Source organism: Empidonax traillii, unplaced genomic scaffold, assembly GCF_003031625.1.
Source record: "Empidonax traillii isolate 1590-97213 ecotype Southwest subspecies unplaced genomic scaffold, ASM303162v1 scaffold132:size1788729, whole genome shotgun sequence".
NCBI lineage: Eukaryota > Metazoa > Chordata > Aves > Passeriformes > Tyrannidae > Empidonax > Empidonax traillii.
In genome coordinates, this window is record NW_020955325.1 from 523,646 (window position 1) to 547,673 (window position 24,028).

Sequence of the window (24,028 nt, forward strand, 5' to 3'; positions counted from 1 at the left end):
CTGATGCAAGGCAGCAGTCAAGGTCTCCAAGCCTTGGTGATGCTGTAGGACTGACACTGACTTGTCTGGAATGAGAGGCAAGCTGTGTGGATCATTCACATCATACATAAGGCTGAAGAATATGGCAGTAAAAGTGATTTGGAAATCTTTTTCTTATTCAACTGTTCCCTAAACTTTCAGTCATATTTTGCTTTGGCTATGGGAGCTCCTAGAAGTGACTGGCTGGAGATAAAGGTCTCATTTATAGTGAAGTTTTATCAAAAGGCATTGCATTGTAGCCCACCTGTTCTCTGTACCACACATCAGCAGACCAGAAATCAGCTGAGCGCTACCTCAGCTTTGGGTAGTCTGATAGAGGAAAGACACTAATGGGGGGCACCTGGCTTTCACCCTTGGTTCCTCATGGTCCATGAGCTGTGCCAGCCTATTTCCACTTGCAGTATGAAGGAAGGTTCTTGGCTGGCAGCTCATTATCTTCCTTGATGCTTCTCCTCATGGTTTTCATAGCTGTGTTTGTGAGACTGGAAGGTCCTTTAAATGGCTGGAGCTTAATGACTGAACTGTGCTTCTTCAACCATAAAGAGAAGAAATTAGCCTAAAAAAGCCTTCAGAGAATGCTGCAGAAACACTGTTTACTTGGCATCTGGAGAAGCTACAGATGTGAGACCCCAACCCACCCACACAAGGTGGGAGCAATGAAGTAATTGGGGTATCAGTGAAACTTCCCTGCAGTCACATTCTGGTGACTGTAGCATGGTAGCTCAGTTGCAGGTTGTGTCTCTGACCATCGCTTGGGAACAGTGGTAGCCATGTGAGATATTCAGTACTGCAGCCCTGGAGATGCTGTCCATTTCCCCAGCATAAAGTGCACTGCCTGCATCCTCACGGATTGGAGAAATGTGGAGCAGGGTGGGATGCCTAAGGAAAATGACGGTCTCAAAGCTCCTCTGCACCTCGGTGGGGTCAGGTCCCTGTCCCTCCTGCAGGTCACTCCTGATGACAGGAAGGCACGGACCCTCAGCAGGAACAAAATCCCTAGCAAGTTTCTTTGCTACCACCCCTGCCAAGCAGCTGAGCAATGCTGCATCAAACGGAGAGGTTTTGTAAACGCTGCTGAGGTCTCATATGCACCCACCCACTTGCCCCTGCCGCTGTGTTGGGGGCTGACCCCCCGTGTGCCCCCCACCGCGCTGGCTGTCGGTCCCGGAGGCCCGTTCCGCTCTCCTCCGTGGCACACGCCGGGCAGCCATCCCGAGAAGCTCCCTGGAAGCTGCTCGGAGCGGCGGATGCGGCGGGCACAGCCTCAGACCCAGAAATAGCCTGAGACGCGCAGACCCCGCACCCAGGCGTTCCGCCCGCAGCTCCCCGCGCCGAGCGCCGGGGCCGCCGCCTCGCCCCCCCACCCTCCTGCTCGGATGCCGCGGAACACACGGTGAGGGAGCGCGGCGGGGGCCCGGGCTGGGAGGTGGCTCCCCCGCGGGGCCTGGAGCTCCGGCGGCGCAGGCCCCGGCCCGCAGCACCGGCGAGGCGGCCAGAGCAGCCCGGGCGCCGCGGCCTCTCCGCCGCAGCGGGGCGGGCGGGGGGCGGGGCGGCGGCGGCCCCGGCCCCTTCCCCTTCCCCTTCCCCTGCCGGTGCCGGGCCGGGACCGGTGCTGGGCAGCCCGGGGCGGCGCCGGGGAGGGGGACAAGGGGGACAGCGGGCGCGGAGCCCGGAGCGAGCCGGGCCGGGACCCCCCAGCAGGTGAGTCCGGGGAGGGAGGCGGAGGCAGGGCGGGAGCCGCGGTCGGACTGCGGGGCTCGGCCGGCGGCGCCGCGGCAGCGGGCGGGGTCCCGGCGGGCATCGGGGCTCCGGCGAGTGGGAACTGCGGCTTCCCAGGGATGCAGGACGGGCCGAGGGGCGCGTGGGGGTGGGGTGGTTGGGGTGGGGGAAAAGCGTGCGTGAGGCTGAGCCTGGCCCGCCCGCGCCGAGCTGCGCCTGCCGCGTGGGACTGCGGCGGGGGATGCTCACCGTGCGGGTAAGCCAGCATCGCCTCGGGCAGCCCCGGGTCAGCTCCTGAAGGCCGATCTGCGGGTCCGGGAGGCAGGAACGAGTTGGTTTTATGAAAGGTATCTGGGTACTTGGCTCTATTTAGGCACTGTTTGCCTGCCTTCATCCTGGATCACGTACCGAAGTGTTTTTAATTAGTGCTTGTGTCTGCCCGCTTGATGGGTGGCTGAGGCCCAACAAGGCGTAGGGGCTTTCCTGGGCTGCTGGGGCAAGTTGGTGGCAGAAGCAGGGAGTGAGCCCCAGCCCCTCAGTGTCCTTTCCCAGTGCACACACGCTGACTTGCACCACTGTCCTGTGATGTGAGATAAAATGTCACTCCACCGCTGTGTCATGTCATGGCTTATGCTTGGTCCCCACGTCATCCTGGCCACAGAATCCTCCTTCTGGGAGCCACACCTGATGGTGTTACATCTGCTTTGTGCTGACAGGAGAGAGGAGGGGGAACCTCTCCCCATTTCTCCCTTCAGCTTTGTGGTACTGATGACTCTGAGAGAGCTGTTGGGTCAGGATGATCTAATGCTCTGGCCAAGCTGCTCTCCCTCAGTTTACAACTTCATCCAAATCTGTCCATGTATCAAGGCCCTGCCTTCTCCCTCACTTGCTCCCCCATACTCTCTAGCACAGTAGGTTTGCTATTCAGAAACCTCCTGAATAAAAGGAGTGTTATCCAGGAGAAAGAGAGAGACCTTTGTCTGGCTGGCAGATATTATTTCTGCATGAACATCTTTTTCCTTTTAACTGTTTAGTCACCATCCCCAGGACTGTTGTGCCTACTTGCCTTCTCCCCTTTCAGAGAGCTCAGGGGGGAGCAGGTTGTGGAGGGAAAACAGGGTGGGCAAACAAGATATGAGAAAGCACTTTGCCCCATGTTGGGGATTTATGATGCTATATGGCTATCAGGCTGCCTATCTGAGCAGTGGAGAGACAGCAAAATATGCCATTTGGGATGAAAGATGTTGTTGTAGTGGTTTGCAGTATTTGTTCAGAGGGGAAATAGAAAGCAGAAAGAATGAACCTGATACCAGATCAGAGCCTTGGCCTCGCTGCCTTCCCTGCTGCCCTGCAAAGTGGTGGTCAAGGCTGGGCAACAGATGGAGAGGGAAGCAGAAGCAGCTCCTCCAAGAAGGATTTGTCTTAAGTATCCTGGCAAACAGCCACTGGCAAACAAATAAGTAATAAATAAAAGCAAGGAGGCAGCCGGCACCCCTGCAGCCTCTGACTCCATAGCACATATGGGCTTTTCCGGCTTCCCTGTGAGCTTAAACCTCTGCCTTCTTCCCGTGGCTCCATCCTGGCCTCCTGGCTCCTGAAACTCCATTCGAATGCCTTTGAGCTCTTCTATTTTTTTGCATGGTAACACTTGAATCGCTCTATAACTGCTCTCCTCTTCAAAGCTTTCCCTGAAGTTAACTATTTCATCTCTGGTTTGCTGGCTGCTGCCAATGGAAAGCACAGGGTGGTCCTGCAAACCGTAACCAAAATAGCAGTGCTTTCTGGGGATGCTGATCAGGGGTGTGCATAGGCCCTCACAGGTAAATACTTGCCCTCCTTCCATGCAGAGACTTCTGGCCCAAGGGAACGTAAGGCAGATTTCAGCACAGCTTCAGAGCCTACATCTGCAGAGTTGTAAAAGAAGGAGTGTCACTGCTTTAAAATATTTCTCACAGGAAATACTCCCATCTTAACAGACTGTGAGAGCTTTCCCAAAGCAGCAAGGAGAGGGAGAAATGTTTCTAACACCCACAAGTGAATTCAATTGATATTAAACTAATCAATCACCTAAACTCTTAGGCAAACATCAGTGTGCTGTGCAAATGCTGACTCCTCCATGAGTTCTACAAACACTAAAGCCCTCTACTGTTGTCACTTATGCATTTCTTACCTACTTTAGTTGCTGTAAATATATTTTGTGTATACCTAGCTCCAAGTCTGAAGAAAATATTGCATTGCTGATGCACTGCCTCAGAGTAAGAGCAGGTTTGCTCTGAGATTATTTCAGGAGAAGCAGCTCCAGTCCCAATTTCCTTCAGCTATGTCTTGATCACATTCAGTTCCTAATCAGCTCTCAACTTAAACGCAAGAGGTCTTAGAGATTCAGAAGATCCCATTTGGCATCTACCTGCACTGTAAGGTACCCAAACACCTCTTCAAAGCTGGCTTGAAGTTACAGCTTGAAGTATGCCTGAGACTGTAATTAGGCTGTGATCACACCTTGTTATTAGGTGGGGACAATGGCAGCAGTTTGCTCATACTGTTACAGCAACAATGGGACAGCAGTCCAGGGAGCAGTGCACAGCCTTTCCCATCATCCAGTCCACTATTGTTGCTGGTTAATGGGTGAGAAAGGGCACAGCGGGTCCCCAAGGGCCTCCCTGTAGAAGCAGAGGAAGGTGGGGTAGAGTAGCCTGACAGGGGGCATGGACTTCTCTCTCCCAGACCGTTGCCCTGGTCTGTGTGTTACCCTCAACTCTCTGGCAGTTCACCATGGCTTGATCTCGCACCTCCTCAACAGGTTTGCTTTTTATGACTCATTTTGTTGGTTAGCTAAGCCCCAGTGATGCTACCCATGCAGCAAGGTGACCCACACTAGGATGACACATCAGGAAAGTGGCACAGGCTGAGGTGCTGAGGTGGTGTGAGGGCTGGGAAGCTGAGGGGTGACTCGTGAGGCATGGAAGTGGCTGGCTGTGGCCACAGGGCACCTGAGCAGCTGGGATCTCAGCTGGCACTAGGACAGCCCCTAGTAACATAGGGCTTAGGGTACATGTGGCTGGTGGATCTGGTTCCAACAGGGGGTTGTGATGATCTTCTTGGCATTGCTGTGGTTTGGAGCAGAGTGTCCATACTTGGAGATATTCAAAACCTACCTGGATATGGCCCTGCGGAACTTCCTCTAGCCAACCCTGCTTTGAGAAGGAAGGCTGGACTAGACGATCTCCCTTCAGCCTCAATACTTCTGTGCTTATTTGTCCTGTCTTCTGACAAATTCAGTCACCAAGGCAGCATTGGAGAAATGACCAGAAGCTGAGGTTTGCCTTGCTCCCCCGAGTATGCAAGCTACACCAGTAGGAGACTCCCAGGGTTTGCAGGCTCCAGACTAGAGACATGCACTGTTCATTGTGTTTATGGGCTACATTTCTCAGGGAGAGCTGAACTATGTGGGAGTATAATGGCAGAGAGGGCAGAAAAAAACCCCAAACTTTGTAGACTTCAGAATAAGTTTGATCTGTGCCTCGTTTAGCTCTTGACCTGCTGCTGAGCAGGATGGATGGATTAAAGCCACAGTTTAGGTTAATGATCAGAAAACCAAAACCTAAGTACCTATTTTTAATCTCACTGTGCTTGTACACTTCTGCTCTTTTCCTAAGGACAAGTTGATTCTCACTGATGCTGAGCAGGAGGCTGCACCATGCTTATGTGAGAGGGTTTACAGCATAAAATATGGTTATTTAGATATTTAATGTCTATACTACTTGCATTACAGAGTGCTGTATTTCTTATTAGATATCATATCATTATCATAAATTTGGTCCAGCCGTATTTCAGTGGAAAATGAAGTCCAATTCAAATTGCAAAAAGCAAGCACTTAAAAGGTGGTTTCTAGTTGGTTAAATACAACTGCTTAAAATGCATGGATCTACAAAACAAAAGAGAATAAGTTTATGAAAACATTATTTATATATATAATGAATTTAACAATACTATTCTGCTATACTATATTGTATTACTATATCGTAGGAACAGATTTTTATCAGAGGAGATAAAATATAGCCAGTAATACATCCTGATTATTTCTGGCATTTAGAAATTCAGAACTAGTAGAGGTTTTCCCCTCACCTTCCATCTTCATTGAGCTTTGAAAGGAAACCAGGCTCTCCTGCATTAATCTGTAGTAATTTTTCAGAACTTTGACTAAACTAATCAGTGTACTAAGTTAATTGAAACATTTTTTTCCCTCTGCTTTCAAAGAAGATTGATGCTGTCAGAGCCACTTTTGCAGTTCGTCGGGCTTTAGCTCCCACTGAGCATATCTGGCACCAAGGACATACTGCATGAATTTCTACTGATTTATTTTTCACTGGTGAGAGGGATCTAAGGTCTTACCATGTAGGTTGTAAGAACTTCCAGTTTTAAATTGGCTGTCTTTTAATTTAAAAAGTTTTTAGTTCAGACAAAATCTGATTACTTTTAAGTCAGATGTATGTTTCCAAGAGTCATAATTCTTTTATTTGTTCTGGTTCCAAGTCCTCTTTATTGCTTTTTCCTTTCATATTACTGCTGCTAATCTTCTCATCAAGCAGCGTCATTGGATTTTTCTGTTGGGAGGTTTTCATCAAGTTTAATATTATTTTATCTGAGTTTTTAATTTCTTATGTTTTCTTCCATGAAATTTCATCAAATTCTTCCTTCTTTAAAAACTAAATTAAAAAAGCCCCAACAAAGAAAATACTGATTATTACAGCTGCAGTGGCTGTGTCACCTTCTGAGAATGGTGCATTTTAAAGACTTCCAGGTTTCATTCAGTTGTTGCAGGAAAGTCAGGGGATGGATGTTTTTGCAAATACCATTCTCTGATTGGACTGGGTAAAGCTCGCTATGCAAAACTTTAGTAATTGGACTTATAGAAACTATGAGCATGCACAAAGTCTTGTCTTGAGTGCATACATACACTATGATGACTTTACGTGTGTTCCAGGGTAGTTATTAGGTTCCAGGATTACTTCATCCTGGCGGGTACATCTGAGGGGCTGGCTGTTTATTTGGACAGCCCCTGCTCGAAGCCAAACTTTAGGGGTTTCTTTCCCTCCATAATGAGAAGGTGAATTTTCAGCCCTCGTGAAAGGAGTGATGCAGTTTGTTTCAGCAGAGAAGGGATTTCATTCCACATTTCTTTGGGCTTCATGGGGTTTTTTTTGGTGGAAAATATCCTGAAGGCAGCATAAGTTTCTGTACATGAATAGCCTTTAAAGTCCAAGCTGGGAGCAATGCTTGGGGGTATCCCTCCACCTGCCCTCTGTCCCAATGCTGCACAGGCGTGTGATGGGATCTGCCAACCATCAGGTCCAGCCCTGCTCTCAGTGCTGCAGGCTGGCTGTGTGTTCCCTGAACATGCTGGGGAAAACTCTCTGCTCCTTAGGGCCTACCTTGTTTGAGACATGGAAAGGGAGAGAGTGTGTCAGCAGGATGATGTGTCTCCCTCACTGAGCAGAGCTAATCCAGGTAGCCGGGGTTTGTGACCATGCCCGTGTGCGTGGCCAGCCTGGTGCTCTGCACAGTGGCAGCAGCATTGCTGGAACCTGCTCTGGACTGCTCCTGCAGCTCATTTAGCATGGGATCTCTCCATGAGATGGTGAGCATTAGGAGGAGCCTTCCTAGTGCCCTCCTGTGTTTCCTCACACCTGGCTTTTGTCTTTTCTTGGTCCCTTCCTTCCAGTGTGACATCCATGTGCCCTGCAACCAGAGCTGTGCTGCCAGGAGAAGCATGAAAAGAAGCTGGGTGGGGTTTCTAGACCAGTATGTCCTCCAGGTGGTCCTATCCCCAGGGAAGAGGCAACAGCATCACTTAAATGTTGATGCCCACTGCTCTTGAGGAGCATTTGGCTGCCTGATCAGAGCTCTGCTCAACCTGCCAGGGCTGTGGTTGGCACAAGGGTGTTGGGATGAGCCGGAGCCTCCACAGCATCTACAGTTGCCCAGATTTTTGTCTCTAATAAGTGCAGGTGTGTTGCTGGCACCGGTGAAGCAGAGGGGTATTTCATGGCAGGACATGCCCATGTTTTACTGGAAGCGCTGGTCACCCCAGGGAGCCAATCTGGGGGTGGTAGCTGTGCTGAGGTCTCATGCATTCTCACCTTGTTTTTTCTCAAACTGGCTGGAGGTGTTTCCAGATGAGGAGTTGCTTCCCAGAGCAGGGGCTGCACCTGTGCAGCACAGGAGGCACCAAACTGCCCCTTAGGAGAAGCTGGAGACCTTTGCTGATTTAGTAAATGCCTTGCTGGTGCTGTAGAGGCCAAATATGGAATGTTGGGATGCTCAGTGCAGGGCCAACCTGGCTAGGCATGAGCAGCGCTCACAGTGGCAAATTGGGATGTGCTGGGTGGGGGTGCAGGCAGGGAGAACAGCCAGGCATAAAGGAGCCTTGTGTGGAATGGGGCCAGGACACCCAGCCACTGTGCAAACACCTCCATATCAGTGCTGCATCCCCAGGCATCTCTGCTGAAATGGACATAGAGCTTGTCTGATTCCTGCTAATTGTGGCGGGGCCTCAGGAGCTGCTGGGCTGTGGAGGGGCTTGCAGTGGCTGTTGCTGGGACATTGATCCCTGCTGGGTCCCCATATCTCTTTGGCCGGCTGTATTCCTGGTGCTGGCTCTGCTGTGCCGGAAATGCCCTGAAAGGAGAAGGGGGCATGAACTTCGGGAAGCTCCTTTTGCAGCCATCTACTGCAGTGCCTCATGTTTAATTTCCCTTTCTTTTCTGATCCACGTGAGCAGGGATGATGTGGAGGGCAGGAGCTGGCTGCCTGGGGACCCTGCACTGCTGGCCAAGTGGGCAAAGCAGCTCAGGGGCTTCCAGCCCTTCCCTGAGCACCAGCCTAGCCTGGTTGTGTGCCCTGTGTGCAGGGAAGGCCGACTTGTGAAATCAGGGACAATCTCTCTGCCTTTCCTCCCATTTCCCCCCTGATCCTAGATAGCTTTGTTCCAAGGTTGACTTGCCTGTGAAGTGTCTCTGATGCTGCCTGTTAGATGTAGCTTGTTTGAAAGGATGTGAGCCCCCAGCAAACCTGCCAGGCTGGGCTGACAGCCCTCACGCAGTGCTGTGTTGCTTGCTCTTGCAGCAGAAAGAGCTTGCAGGTCTCTCAGTGACCACCCCGCTGCCAAATCTGCCATCTGTCTCACATCCTCTGGGCGATGCTGTGCCTCCCAGCCCACAGCTTCTCTCCTCTCAGTGCCTTGTCCCTTTCCCAGCCTGGCTGCTGTACATATCTACATGTGACACTTCCTTCTCTGCCTGAAGGGAAAGAAACCATTTCTTGTGTTTTTCTCCATCACATCTGTCACTCCCGATGCCCCTTGCGCTGTCTGTGGGCAGCTGCTGCCCAGTGGGCATAGCCGGAGCAGGGCAGGAAGACAGCGTGGTGGGTGCAAGCAGGGCCAGCCTGCAGCACTGTTTGCTTCCTGACCATCTGTGTCCCACTCATCCCGTGTTCTGGGCCACCTGCCTGTGATACATGTGTATGGGGGGGATCCTGAACCCCAGTCTTTTCCCCAGAGGTCCTGTGATTTCCCTCTTATTTCTGATGCTCCAGGGCCATTTGACTCCCCAGGTCCTCTCCGTGGAGGAGATGAGAGCAAGCTGGTGGGTGTGATGGGCTGTTCTGTTTGGCTCTTCTGTGCCCTATGGCAGATATGTGACTGGAGCTGTGCTCGGGTGTTGTGGGCAGGGAAAATTCCCCAGAGATGATGGAGGTGATGGGACAAGTTGTCTTGTCACCGTGTGTGAGCACCCGTTGCACTGAGAGGAGGCTGAAACGGTCAGTGCTTTGCAGAGCCTCGTGTCTGCAGCTCCACATGGCCCTGGGAGAGCCACCTTCCTTTGACTGCAGCAGCAACAACTTTCATCTCCCCTAAAGGCTGTGTGGGATGCAAAAGTAGCTGGATGTGTGTCCCAGTGACCGGAGGAGACTGACTGCCTGCTCCCTCCACTTCCCCAGTGAAAAGCAGCACTGGGATTGCCCTGCATGGGGGCAGGATCTGGTGGGAGGGCAGGCAGCTGGCCTGTGGTTCAGGCAAAGGCTCAGCAATCTGGTGCTGAGACTATGAGATGGGTTCGATTTCTTCTCTCCTCCTTTGAAAGGACCAAATTTGCTTACACTCTGGGAGATAGGTGGTGATTTGATGGTTCCCCTGTGGATGAATCCCCAGGGGAAGAAGGTGGCCAAGGCAGGCCTTGGTTAGCACCTTCTCCCCTTGTCCTCCTGTTGCAGGCACCTGTGTACACCATCAAAGGCTTTCCCTTCCCTTTGATGCACTATTGACTCAAAACAGTGTGCTGAGAGCTAATCCCTCTGGCACAGCTGGATGTGACTTACACAGCATCTGCTGGGGCCATCCCCGCTTCCGCTTGTGCAACTCGCCGGTGCCAGAGCCGTCGCTGAGCTGCCAGCTCCCGTGCTCCTAGGGCAGCGTGATTCATCCCAGTCATATGGTGTTACCCAAATCTGCTTGGAAGCTGGGCAGAGGTGGGAGGAAAGCCTTGTCAAGGCCAGGATTGGCCTGTGGTGTGCTCGTGGTTCTCCTGTTGCAGCCCAAACCTCACTCTTCTCCTGGCACCAAGCACAGGCAATAGAAATGTTCTACCTCTGCAGATGCTCTAAAATCATATTTTGTGTGTGTGTATGTGTATATATATAGCATTGTAATGCACTACTCTCAGGAAGAAGCTTTTGTGCTTGCAGAGAGGGGAGCTGGGCAGGGCAGGAGTGTTTTTTTGCTCCTGCAGTTGAATCAGCTGTGGGGGATGATGTGGCTTCTTGAAGCTGGGGAGGAGTGAAGGGTGGAGAGGCTGGTGGGAGCTGGGCACCAAGGCATCCCCCAGAGCAGTGTGGAGAAAGCTGTGTGGCTGGCCCCAGGAGAAGAGGATCAACAGGACAACATAACACTGCCCAATGGCTCCTAGGAAGCTGTAGGATGAGGGTATGCAGTGGGAGAGTACTCCCAGGTCCCAGTATTGTCAGGGAGCAGCAGGCTGGAGTGGAGCAGAGCTGGGCCCAGCAGCATGAGTGCCAGACCCTTGGTAGCCTACCATGTGCCCATGCTCACCTCACATGGCGCAGCAGGCTTGTGGCCATGAGCTGTGAGGAGGGCTGGCTGGAGCTCAGCAGCTGAGAGTGGCTGTGCAAGGGCTTGAAATGCACCTGCTTTCTCCACCAGCTCAGTGGTGAGGTCACTGCCAACCCCAAGTGTGCCATGCCATCCTGGCCAGGCAGAACAGTGGGGTGCAAAGCCATCAGAGTTGCCTGGCCTAAGCAGTGTGATATTGGTCTTCTCAGTCTGCATCCCTTTTATGCACAATCCAAGTCCCCTCTTTGCCACTCTCCTTCCCTCTGCCCTCGGGTGAAGTTCCCCCCTCTCACCAGTGACAGCTGTAGCTGTGCTGGCTGCTCCCACAGCTGGCAGTCTCTGCAGCGGGTGGCTTTATAAAAGGCAGAATATGAACCTCCCACTCTCCTTTCTACCTTCCACAGCTCCCTGCTCCCCAAACAGCGGAAGGAACTTGGGCAGGAAAGAGCTACTTTTTCCCTATCTCATCCTGTCTTTTCCCCCATCTCCAGGGACCACAGTGCTCCTAGCATCTTGTGGCACTGTGAAAGATGCCTGTGACTCACAGTGACAGCTTCAGGCCCTGACCAAGGCGCAGTTGCTCCTGGTTTGTATATAGGTTTCCACAAGGGAGTGTTTTTCCCAGTGGAGGTGGCACTTTGCTTCACAAAGGCCTTAAAATTCTCCTGTGTGTGAGAAGAGTCACCTGGGTGGCAGAAGAAGCAATCCCACCACTGTTGCAGCCGTGCTGAGAGGTGTCTTCCTTAGTCTTCAATGCCAAATGAGAGCTGCCTCTGCAAGAGTGGCTGTATTGTGGGCACATACTGTGGTCTTGGAGCTGGCAAGCAATAAGCAGCCCAGAGATACCCTTTGCAAGGAAGTTCAAACCCTTCCCCAGGGTCAGCTGCTGCCATTGCCCTCAGTCACAAAGGCAGCAGTGGCTGAGAGTTGTCCTTATCTGCATGTATCATCATTAATTAATTGCAAACACAGGGATTGCTCTAAGGACTGTGAACAGCATGCAGCATCCCAGCTGGGAGCAGGAATCTGGTGGTACCAGGATTAGCGTTTTCCTGAAATACTGTTTTTCTGAATAGAAGTGTGTGTGCATGTGTATATGTTAACCAGGAACCCCAGGATGATACTCTGCCCCCTTCCCACTTGTGACCTACCTGGATCTCCATCTACCACTGTCAGCCCTGGCTTTTTCACATTATCATACAAAAGTTTGGGGTGGAAGGGACCCTTAAATGTCATGTCGTCCAACCCCCCTGCAGTGAGCAGGGACATCTTCAGATAGATCAGATTGCTCACAGCCCTGTCCAACCTGACCTTGAATGTTTCTAGGGATGGGGTATCTGCCACCATTGTGTGCAGCTTGTGCCTGTGTTTCACCATCCTCATCATAGAAAGTTTCTTTCTCATATCTAGTCTGAATCTACCCTCTTTTAGTTTAAAACCATCAGTCACTACAGGCCCTATTTAAAGGTCTGTCCCCGTCTTTATTATAAGGCCCCTTTTTCTGTCTCTCTGCTCCCAGCCATTGCTTACGAGCAGCCCAGCAGCTCCCTGCCCTCTGCTTGGGCTGGGCTTGGCCCAGGTAATCCTTTATGCTGAAGAGTGTTGATTTAAGTGTTATCAGAGGACAAGGGTGCACGATGCAGAATGAGTGACGAGTGCCTGCCCTGGGAGCTTGCAGCCCCATTAGCTCATGTTTGCTTGGTGCGTTGCACACACAGATTGTGGTGTGAGGGGCTCAGCACACTGTGTGCACAGCGGGAGAGGGAAATACAAACCAAACATGGGTTAGAGCCAGCCTGCAGGGGCAGCTTAGTCAATTGTGGCAAAAATGGCTGGGGGTGGAACGAATAAATTCCGCTCCGATTCTTCCTTCCCAATCTCAGTGTGCTGGCTCCAGCAGCCGCTGGCTAGCACATGTGTGGAGGAGGCGCTGGAGAAGAGCTGCTCTGTGCACAGTGTCTCCCACGCACTGGTCTAAACAAATCTCTCTGGCTATAGATCTCACTGTAAGCACTGTTTGCTCTCGGTTGCCTGGGATTTGGTTTTATTCTTGTGCCAAGGAGAGCTACAGCAAGTCAGGCTGGCCCTCAGCATCCCTCCAGGAGAAGGGGATTGTGCAGGTGGCTGTTTGGTACCGCAGAGGAAGGCCAGAATTTTGTCCTGCAGAGAGTCCCAAGGGAGGCTGGGAACTGGGATGCCTTCTCATTCAAAAACTTCGCGGAGCTTAGTCTTTCCAAGTGCCAGAACTCCACTCTGCATGGTGGTGCTGGGCAAGAAGGGGAGGACAGAGAGCTGGGGGTGACATGGCGGCCTCTACAGGGAGATATGGCAGGGGAAGGTTTGTCTCTCAAATACTGTATTGGTTTCAGGTGAGTTCCTGGGGCAGCATGACCCTGCACAGGGTTTCCTGCAGGTAGTGGCAACCTATGGCTCCTGAGCATGGAAAAGCTTGCTTGGCTCCCCAAAATGGGGTCAGTCTCAGCCTCCTGGTGGGTTACATTATTTAGATGAACAGCGTTGGCAGGACAGGTTGGGAATGGTGAAGCACTGAGGATATGAGTGGCAGTGCCAAAGGTAGGCTCACCACCGAGGGGAAGAACCCTGCTGTGGGCTTTGCACCTCCAGGGCCTGGGTGGGCTCATGGGCTGGCTGTTCCCCCTGCATTCCCACCCTGGCTGGCAGGAGCCTGTCAGGCGTTTGTGCTTCTCAGTTGGAGAGCAATACCAGAGCTTTCTGGTGGAGAAGGTAAAGTTTATCTACACCATTATTAAGCAGGTTTATGCACTCAGCCATGGACTCACACTCACTGAGTGGTGGGTATGGGTGGAGAGGGAGTAGGATCAATGAGAGCATGAGTCCTCCTGGCCTCTCTGAGTATCATATCTTCATTGGCAATGACAAAACTAGTCTTTGAGCAGGTGTTTTATACCTGTTAGGAGTCATCTGTTGCTGCAGAGTGGTCCTTTGACTCCAAACTCTACTAACCCCAGCCTCTGTTGCCCACCAGCCACATTGCTACTCTTGGTATGGTTCTCCTTGTTTGGAAGATGAATCTGGTTTCCAGCAGGCTAACAGAACGGACTGGTATATGTCCCATGTCCTGCTGGTGATGGGATGCGGTCTTCTGCTGGTGGGTTGTCTATGCTATGGCCTGGCAGGGTGTGGGCACAGCATTCACACCAGTGTCAGTGTCATAGAATCATAGAATATCCTGGGTTGGAAGGGATCCACAAGGATCATCGTGTGCAACTTGCGGCCCTACACAGGACACCCCAATAGTCGGTGACATCAATCTCTCTGCATCCAGCACCTTGGCTCCCCAGCGGAGTCTGGCTCCAATCTCTGTGGTCACAGCCCCAGGGGAGGTAAGGCACCGCCACAGTGGCGTTGGTCTCCTGTGCAGATGCCTTTCCTAAGGATACTGAAGCTGGTGCAAAGAGCTGTGCCCAGGAATGCCGCTGCCCCACATGTGCTTACCTCACAGGCTGAGAGCAGCCAGATCCTCACTTTGCCTTTTGGACCTGGAGGCCATGAATCTAAGAGGAAAGAGTGAAGGGAGGGTCAGGGAGCCTTGGACCTCTGTGGGATTTTGGAGGGCTCTGTCTGTGGTCCCATCCCCTCTGTGCTCATCCCTCTTGGGAACACATGTGGCCTGCTCTGCCATGCGCCCAGCTACAGAAATAAGAGGTCACCATGCCCTGTGTTTGCCTCTGCTGGGGTGTGTGCTGAGCTCAGCACAGGGTGTTGATGAGCCTTTTCCCGTACTGAGGTACTTGGTTAGCTGTGCTGAGTCAGTGGCAGTGGCTCAGGTTTCCTGCCCTCTTGCTGCAGTCCTGCAAGGTCAGTCACTGCAGTCCTGCAGGGTGGGACACTGGAGGTTTGCCTCCCTGCCTGGTTCTGTGCAGACCAAGGCGTGAACCTGATCTCCCTCTTACAGTGGTCCTTGTTTTCCCCTCCTGCAGCCTTGCCAAAATCCACTTGTGATGGAAGAAGGATGCAGAGGCAGTTGGGTAGCACAGATGCTTGTTTTTTAGGAGGCATGGTCTAGGTCCTCAGCCTGGCTTTTCTGCAGATTTTGTGCGGCCACTGATTGCTCCATCAGCAGCCCTGTGCTCTGACTGCCCACCCACTAGCCAAAATCAGTAACCCCGTCCCTGCCAGAATGGGATGCTGAGACTTGGGTGTGTGTAGGCATGCTGGAAAGCTCAGCTTAGTCATCTCAGTGCTCCCAAGATTTTGTTTTGATGTTTTGATGCTCCAGCTGTCTGTGAATCCCTTAGCAAATGAGTTTGCTGGCAGGATGCTTCAAGGGAAAGACAAATTTTGAAAAACTGTATTTGCAATTAAGACATGCCTTATTTTTAATTGGAAATCTGATTCTCTGGATTACTGCCCACCCGACCAGAAAGAATAAACATATGCTGGTATATCAACAAAACGAAGAGGGCACTGAATATTCAAGGCAAACCTTACACACTGAAAATGCGTCATAGAAATTATCCAGCAAATCAGTTTTGATGACAAATCTCATACACTCACTGTCCATTCACAGCCATCAAGAAGAGAAGAAAGAAAGAGTGCCTTTCTCTATTGCTCTATATGTTTGCTGACCCTATTTTAGCATCTTTCATCTACGTAAGACCTATAATGGATAGACCATATATTGCAATTTTTGGCTATATGTTATTGCTTCATTTTCCCCTTGTCCACTCCTGTGTTTCCTGACTAGTCCATTGCTGTTGCTTCTCCAGAACAGGGCTTATGAGGATCTGTTCTGTGGTTGGCATCAAGAGGCACTGCCTCATGCACAGCTAACGGAGAGCTGTCCCAAGGCCTTCTGAAGGTGAAGGTACCCACCCAGCTCTGTTATTCTCAACAGTATTTTCTCCTTTCACCCTTAAAGATCAGGAAAAGCACAATGGCAGTGGCATAGCTGGGAACAGGAACAGTTTGGTAATGCTGTGGGTTTGGTTGAACCTTTCAGATACTATCACAGAGTGTTGTCGCCTGCATACTGCAAAATGTGTGGTGTGAAACTTTAGCTTAGGGGTTTCACCAGTGACTTTAAGTGTGACCTGCAGTGCTCCTGTGATCTCTAACTCTGTATACCAAAAAAGGTACCTGTCCAACCAGAGAGAAGCTGAACATGTCCTACAGGTCTGAGTTCAAGCTGTTCTTGGTACACGTGAGCAGAAATCTGCTCTCACTGTTTCTGCTGCATGTACTGTTCCTAGAGCAGCTACATGATTTAGCTGGTTGCTCCCAATAATTATTTTAATGCTAATGCTGCAGCTGTATAATTTGTATAAACTTTTCTAAGAGCAGCACCATAAAAGGTGAGTTTAGCTGGAACAAATGGTCTGGAAAAGTACTGTTTTGGGTATTTGGTGGTAAGTTTCTGTGGTTATCTGGAGTTGAAGGGACCAGGGAAAAGCATCAGGGAAAAGGCTGATGACATCAACATCAGCTCAGAGGAGCTGAAATACACTGTGTTACAGGCCTGAGCATGACATGATGGCTCCTTTGGGCACCTTTGGAGTTGCAAGTGCCTAAGAGAGAGGGGCAAAAGCTGGACTGGGTCTTCAAGTACCTTCTGCTCCTGAAATTTCTCTCTGTAATCTGGTATTGAAACAGCAGTGCTAGGTGGAGAGACATGAACTGGTTTGCCTGGGAGGGTAAAGGCTTGCATTTGGGAAATTTTGGGGGCAGGAGAGCTTGGAACAGGAGATACTAGTATTGTCTCTAGGAGAAACTTATTGCTTTTGGCCACCAGGAGCAAAATATCTGCTACTGAGGGAAGGGGATAGCAACAATGACTTGGTAGGGAAAGACAACTTGTACAGATCTCTGTGAAAATCCCCCTCACCCTGCCATCCTCCAACAGGATGTTCCTCCTACGAGCGTGAAGATGGTGCCTAGAAACGAGCTGCAGGATCTTACCGCTGGGTATGGGAGTGGTGGTGGCAGAGAAGGGACTTGGAAGTTGCTAGGAGTCTCCTTGTTTATTTGCTGAAGGTCTAACAGCTCTGTCGGTCAAAGACACACTCTCTTTGTTAACAAAAAGGCAGTGAATTATTTAGCAGCTGAAAACGCCAGATGGCAATGGCTCTGCTGCTTACAGGAGGAGGGGAGAGAGAGAGGGAAATGTGTACATTGCGGGGAACAGATTGAGAGCATTTCCATAGCAAAGAGCAGACCCTGGCCAGAAGTCCTGGTGGCCCAGGTGGTTGCCTGATGGCAAGCAGGAGGCAGGCAAGCCAGCTGCCACTTGCCAGAGTAGCCCACTCATTTCCCAAAGGTCTCCTCTTAATGGAGGTGCCTTGTCAGGGTTTGTTATCCTGATGGGGCCATGCTGGCCCCTGAAGTACAGGACTCCCAACCTTGGCTGGGAGGCAGGCCATGACTGAGGACACCACAGAGAGGCTTTGCCAGCCCATCCATCACTTCACACTTGGGTGCAGTGATGGTACTTCAGCCCCAAGTCTACTAGGATGCCATTTGGAGAAGTATCAGCATATCTCAGGTGACCTGACAGTTTTTTTGAGAGTCACACTAATGTTCAGCTTTCTGAGCTTGGGCTATGATGTCTCCAGACACCATGGACTGGCCAGATCAATGTGTATATGGCCAGGGACCTCTGAGGAGAACTGAAGATGCTGTAGGCAGGATGGGCAGATCTGTAGCAGACACTGAAGCCCAGGACTCAGGTGACACTGCACTTGGGTGCACAGTAGGAGGGACTGCACATAGTCAGATGCCAACCTAACCCTGGAGTGGGGTGAGCCTCATAGCCTTGGTCCAATCATGCCAGCCCTCTTAGGCTCCCAGGGAGATTTGTCTTTGGGATGAAATTTATGCTTCAGAAATTAAGAAAATAGCAAGTCATCATCCTTTTTTGTGTTTAATTTGGAAACTTCAGGTACCAAGAGTAGTTCTTAAATTCTTCAACCCTCTTGAGAGCTGAGGTTGAGAATCCTTAGGGAATCCCCAATGTCCAGGCTGCCAGAACTTTTTTTTTTTGTCAACTCTTGTGTTTGAACACCTCCTTCTTCCTTAGCCTTTTCTTTCCCTGGATGTGGAGGTCAAAGAGAATCAGTCTCTCAGGCATATATAACCTGTGTCAGCTCCTGCCTCTGCACTCTTGGCCTGTTTGCTCTGCTCAGCTGTAGGGTGTGGGTGTCTGGGCTTCTTGGGAGCTTTAGGACAGGACTAATCTCCTCAAGCAGCAAACTGCATGATCTAAGAAAGAGAGGCTGAGGTTACAGCAGTGTATATAAAATCACGTGCTACTGTAGTCTCCCATCTGTCACACTGACATAGCAGAAGTAAATGTTTCCCAACAAAAGCAAATCTGTGTGGAGCTCAGGAAGATCCCTTTTCTAAGCCAAGACATTTTGTGTGTGTGCTCCCGAAGGACTTCTCAATCAGGTTTTGTTTGGTGTTGAAGAAGAGTTGATCCTGTTTGGTCTTGGTGGAAAAATGTGGCATAAACGCTTTGCATCTTAGATCCCCGGAGGTGCCAGCTGTCTTTGTTTGCATCCTCCTCCATTAATCCTGTCCTTGTGGGCTTTGAGAGTCTTCCAGCAGGGATCACCTATGTCTGTGTGACTGTTGGGGCTGCTGCAGGGTCACAGTTGTTGCTGGAATACAGATAGAAAGGAAGGAGAGGAATGAATGCCCAGTGGCTTGAATGCAAAGCTCACAGAAGTACGTGTTAATAAACCATTCTGTTTTCATGTGGCCTTTGCACTGGCCATAATATACTGTGCCCAGCATGTCCGCAAAGCAAGGCACTTATATAGCTCCTTATAAACTTCAGGCAGGCCAGAAGATGTTCTTGTCAGGAGTACAAGTTCCTGAGAGTAGGTATGTAGAGTAATTGTGGTTGGAAGGACCCCCTCAGAGGTCGTCTGATAAAAGCCCTTTGTCAGGACCAGGACAACTTCAAAATTTTATTTGGCAGCTCAAGGCCTCCAAAGACTCTGGTTGGTCTCACCATAAACATAGTTGTTTTCCTCTGAAGACCACACAGCTATCCAGGCACCCGAAGGAGCTGGCTAAAGGTGCCCAGGGGGGGCTCTAAGGCACAGAGGCACAACAGGCATATGAGGAAAAGAGACTCTGGCCCCCTTGTCCTCACCCCATGTTTGTTAGTGTTTGCTGTGCTGTTTCCCTCTTCTCTCATGCTTCTGGTGAGTGCAGCAGCCGTTCAGCAGTGTCCTGGCATGCAGGTCTGTGGCATCCCCACAAGTAACAGCCATGTTGGTTGCTGTAGGGTGCTTGTTCCCAGGATTCCTAGGCACTGCAGGTTTGGAGAGGATCCTCGCCTACCTAAAGCATGGTAGTAGGAAAGGTTTTGGAAACGAGTCACAGTCTTGGCCATTAATGGCCTTTAAGTGTCTTCTGTCCGTGAGGACTGTAGCTTGTGGTATCAGTACTGGGGAAGGTGGGGGGAAAGGTTGGCATTTAGGGTTTTGAAAAGCTGATTCTTTTGAAGAAATCAAGATACCTTGGAAGGAGCAATTCTGCCCAGGTGGAAAGGTGAAAGGGAGATTGTGATGCTAGACAAGGACAGAGGGCTTAGGGATATTCCATAGGCAGTAGATATCTGGCTGTGGGGAGAGAAGCAAGTGCAGCCCAGCAGCTGAGTTGTTAACATCATCACTGCTCTTTTTCTCAGAAATTCAAGCAAATGCTTCAGTTCCTCATTCCTGCCTGCTGACTGCACCAGGGTGGTCATGACTCAACCCAGCTTCCAGGACTGAGGGGCAGAGGTGGTGAGAGACCTATCTCAGGTATGATGAAGACAACCAAATAGCATGGGGTTTCATGGGGTGAGGAAAGGGCAGGAAGTAGCTGTGAGATTTCTTCAGCAACACCCCCTGCCCTATGTCCCACAGCCTCTGCCTGGAAGAGACTGGGACTGGGGAAGCTCCAAGGTCACCAGCCAGTCCTCTCCCTGCCCTGCCCTTAGTGAACTCCTCTGACTTTGATGGAGGAGTCCTGGAAGAGCCATTGCCCCTTTTCAAGCAAAGGCTTCTCCATCCACACCCCTACCTCTGTGTTGCAGGGTGAGACCCTGCAACGGCGCCAATGGAGAGCGTGTACTCGGTGGAGCCGGCACCTGATGGTTCCGGCCCCACCTCGCTGGATGTGCTCATCTACTTGGACGCGCCGGTGAACAGCACAGAGGAGCAATGCTTCAGCGCCCGCTCCCGCAGCACCGTGCTGGAAGGGCTGCCCTTCGGGGGAGTGCCCACCGTGCTTGCCATCAACTTCATCCTCTGGCTGGTGAGTGGGCCAGAAGGGTGCCATTTCTACCAGCACTGCAGCCCCTGGGTGCTCTGACAACCACACACAAGTGCAGCCCGTGCACCAGTGTGCCCAGCTGACTGAAGGGATGGGAGTGAGTGCAGGGGACCAAGGGCTTTGCCCACATCATTGGTGGACTACAGGAAGCAGTTGGGCAGCAGTGCTGAGATCACAGAGCAGGAACAGTTCTGCTTGAGGCAAGAGTTTCAACGAGCTTGGGCCCATAGTGAGAAAGCAGAAAGAAGGGATGTGAGAAGATCCCATGGGGTGAGATCCTGCAGCAAAAGCCTTCACTTCTCCTCTTTCTTATTCTTTCAGCTTCTCCTTCTGGTCTTCTCCTGTCTTCGGAAAGCGGCTTGGGACTACGGGCGCCTGGCATTGCTGATGGACAACGATAGGTGAGGAGAATGCAAAGCCAGTGTGGGTGATGGCTCTGTTCTCTTAAAGAGGACTGGAGGAGAGGCCAGCTCTGCAGGGTGGCACACAGAGAAGTTCAGCAGGTGTTCCTGTCCCTCCTCCCCACTGGGAGTGGCCTGCCTGCCCTTACCCATGGAGATACAGGCACCATCTGCTGTGGGGAAAGGGAAAGCCTGGACAAGTTTTCATTCGCTCTTGCCAGTAGCATTTGGTACAGTTCTCTGCGTGCCATTGAAGGCACTGTCCTGGAAAGGACAGAAGCCCAACAGCTGCTATTGAGTGGGGACTCAGCTTCTGCCTCTTCTCTTGCCACTTTCTTGGGATGAGCAAGACTGGCTGGTGGAGGGGTCAGAGGGAGACACACAGCAGTAAAACACTGTTCCTCATGAACCTAAGCAACTTGCCTGGACTGTCATTTGGGCCAGGTGCAGAATTCCACAAAAATTGCCAGTGTTCTAGTAAAAGTAGAGCCCAGACTGGATTTCCAGGTGGGCTGTGCTTCCCACAACTGCCTGTCTGCCAGAGCATGGCTCACCCTGGGCAGCAAAGCATCTTTCTTTGCACAGGCAGGTGCACACAGGTGGGGTCTCTTGTAAGGCTGGGCAGACCACAAGAGCAAACACTGGCCCTCTCCTGCCTTTTCACTTCTCCAGCTCCTCTTGGCCTCAGGCTCTGGAGCTGAGTCTGGCAATGGACATGTGATGTTTCCCTTCACTGGGGAGATCAAAGGGCAATCAAGACTTAAAATGCAAGCTCTGATTGCATTTCTTTTTACTGTAAAACCATTTGAGATGTCAGGAAACAGTGGAATAGAAAGTATCTGTTTTAGCAGGCCCTTATGCTGGAGCTAAGGCTAATTCTCTGAGCCACCCCATCACGGGTCAGAGGCACAAAGAAGCTATGGAGACTTGTCAGCACAGAGGCAGCAAGATGCAACAGCTCTGTCCCGAGCCCAGCTGTAGTCACTGGTCCAGCCCCAGGGCAGGATGCAGGAAAGGGGGAGGCATTTCCTGCACTGCTCTCCTAGGAGAGAACTTCTCCAAGGGTGCTTATTCTCTCCTGTTGTTGCTTTTTTTGTGCCTCATCCCTCCTCTTCTCCCTTCACTGTGAAGTCTGACCTCGCTTTTCTATGGAGAGCAGAGCGAGAAGGAGAAATCTCCATCAGAAAGCAGCCCCCTGGATGCCGACAACAAGGATGTGGTGAGTGCCAGTGGCTGTGGCAGTGGGAGCTTGGACTGGGCTTATCCTGACTCAGTCTGTCTTGTTCTTTATCAGAAACCCAGGTCAGAAGTTATATGGGAGAAATTAAACCTTCTGGTGCAGGATTTCCTGCTCAACACCCTTTAGCAGTGGGGAATTCCTGGAACCGGGAGGGTTTCCTTGTCCTGGATTCTTTTGAGACATCTATCTTGAATGGCAGTTCTGAGGGGATGTGCCCATCAGGGCAAGCAGCTCCCAGCTGCATGGCTGTCCTTGCAGCTGTGGAGACCTAATTGGATGCATGGCCAAAGCCTTGCTACATGCCTGCAGGGATCTTTCTCACCCATCAGGACATTCCCCTGCACCACATTTCCTCCTCTGCTGAGCATAGTTGAATGCTGGGGCTTTAAAGTAATCTTTTGTTTACTTCTATCACACCAGGCGAACACCAGTTTTTGCTGGAAATGAACACAGATGGACTCATTTTGCTGCCTCTTTCTATTTCTTTTTTGACAGCAAAAGCTCACAAGTCAGTCACTGGTGTGACTATGAAAAAAATGACATGACTTATCAAAAAAAACTAGGCAGGAAAGGAACAAAACAAGCACGACCCTTGCAGGGGGCAGGAGGCCTGTTTAAAGCCTCTGTAACAGATGCTCTAGGCAAATGTGTATTGCTCATCAAAAAATAAGTGAGAAAGACGACAGGGAAAGCCATCACACTAAAGAGCAGATTAAGGGAGATTATTAGAAGTAAGAAGACATCCTTTAAAAAGTTGAAGTGTTCACAAATGAGGCAAATCTCAACTCTGCAAGGTTAGATGTAAAGTACACTAGGAGGAGAGAAGAGCACTTTTGTGGAGAAGTTTGTAGAGAGCATAAAAGCAAGTACAGAATCACAAAATCACAGAATGAGTAAGGTTGGAAGGGACCAAAGTGGGCCATCTGGTCCAACCTCCCTGCTCAAGCAGGGTCATCCTAGAGCACACGGCGCGGGATTGTATCCAGATGGTTCTTGAATAACTCCAGTGAAGGAGACTCCGCAACCTCTCAGGTGATCTGTTCCAGTGCAAGCTCACCCACACAGATAGGGCTCGATCTCATCTCCCAAGTAACAGGAGACAGAACTAAATGGCTTCAAGTTGTACCAGGGTATGGTAAGATTGAATATTAGTAAAAAATTTTTCACTGACAAGGTTGATACTGGAGCAGGCTGCCCAGGGAAGTGGTGAAATCACCATCCCTAGAGGTATTTAAAGGTTGTGTAGATGTGGCACTCAGGGACATGATTTAGTGGTGAACTTGGCAGTGCTTGGTTAATGGTTCAATGATTTTAGGGGTCTTTTCCAACCTCACAATTCTATGATTCTATAAATCCTCTGGAAAGTGGTGAAGAGGCCAGGTGGCTGAGTGCTATTTGGTACGGCCATGACCAGGAAGACTGCAGAGACACCTTGAACTTGCAGGAACTCTGGTGTTTGTACAATATAAAGTAATGTGTAGGGGGGAAAACTCCCTAATATTGCATACACGGTGACAGGGAATAAGCTATTACTCAAGAACTTAGGTTGTCCTGTATCACTTTAAAGCAGTGCCAGCTCAGCACTTGGTAGTGGTCAAAAAAGTGCATTGCATGTTAGGGACTGTCAGGAAAGGGGCAGAGGAGGGAGCTGCTGGGAGCCAGGAGCCTGGTACAGAGATGCTCCTTAAGATTCAGAGGAAGCTGAGGTCCAGGAAGTCACCCCTGATACGATGGGTTAATGCTTGACTTCAGCTTTCTCTACAAATCCTTCTGCAGACAAAAATATGCACCTGACAGCCATGACCTCTTGGTTGATGTTTGCAGGGAGACTTCCTTGTCCATGTACGCTCCTTCCCCAGCAGACCCCTAGCTCCCACTCACAGGAATTCTCTTATCACTACTTTCAGGAAGGTTGTGTGGTCTCTCAGGGCTCTAATCACCTGGAAGAGAGGCTGTGCTCAGCTTCCCATCAGCTCTTTGGGCTGTGTTTTTCCTGCTCCTCCCAAGGCAGCTGCCTTCGCCACTCAGCTGAGCATCGTTGAGATGCCCTGGGCACTGCCTCCATTTGCTTATCCTCCTGGCCATAGGCACTGCACCAGCTCTGTATGTCTGCAAGTATATGTTGAGCCCCAGCTCCTTGCTGGGGAGGTGGGGTTGGTTGCCTTCATCTCATCCTGACTCTTTTCCCTT

The 24,028-nt window shown here is 50.9% G+C and overlaps 1 protein-coding gene across 3 annotated transcripts in view; it reads left to right on the forward strand.

Moving 5' to 3' along the window:
• The first annotated feature begins 1,222 nt into the window (after positions 1-1,222).
• Positions 1,223-24,028, forward strand: part of TMEM63C (transmembrane protein 63C) — a 32,365-nt gene continuing 9,559 nt past the window's right edge. The window contains exons 1-5 of one of the 3 annotated variants that reach the window (XM_027883678.1): positions 1,223-1,432; positions 19,569-19,683; positions 19,959-20,179; positions 20,519-20,598; positions 21,730-21,817. In XM_027883678.1, the coding sequence (XP_027739479.1) occupies positions 19,982-20,179; positions 20,519-20,598; positions 21,730-21,817 (366 nt within the window). In that variant the 5' untranslated portion in view covers positions 1,223-1,432; positions 19,569-19,683; positions 19,959-19,981. Of the gene's footprint in view, positions 1,433-1,687; positions 1,741-15,714; positions 15,738-19,568; positions 19,684-19,958; positions 20,180-20,518; positions 20,599-21,729; positions 21,818-24,028 lie in introns of those variants that run through there. The other 2 variants (XM_027883679.1, XM_027883680.1) reach the window with 2 other exon arrangements.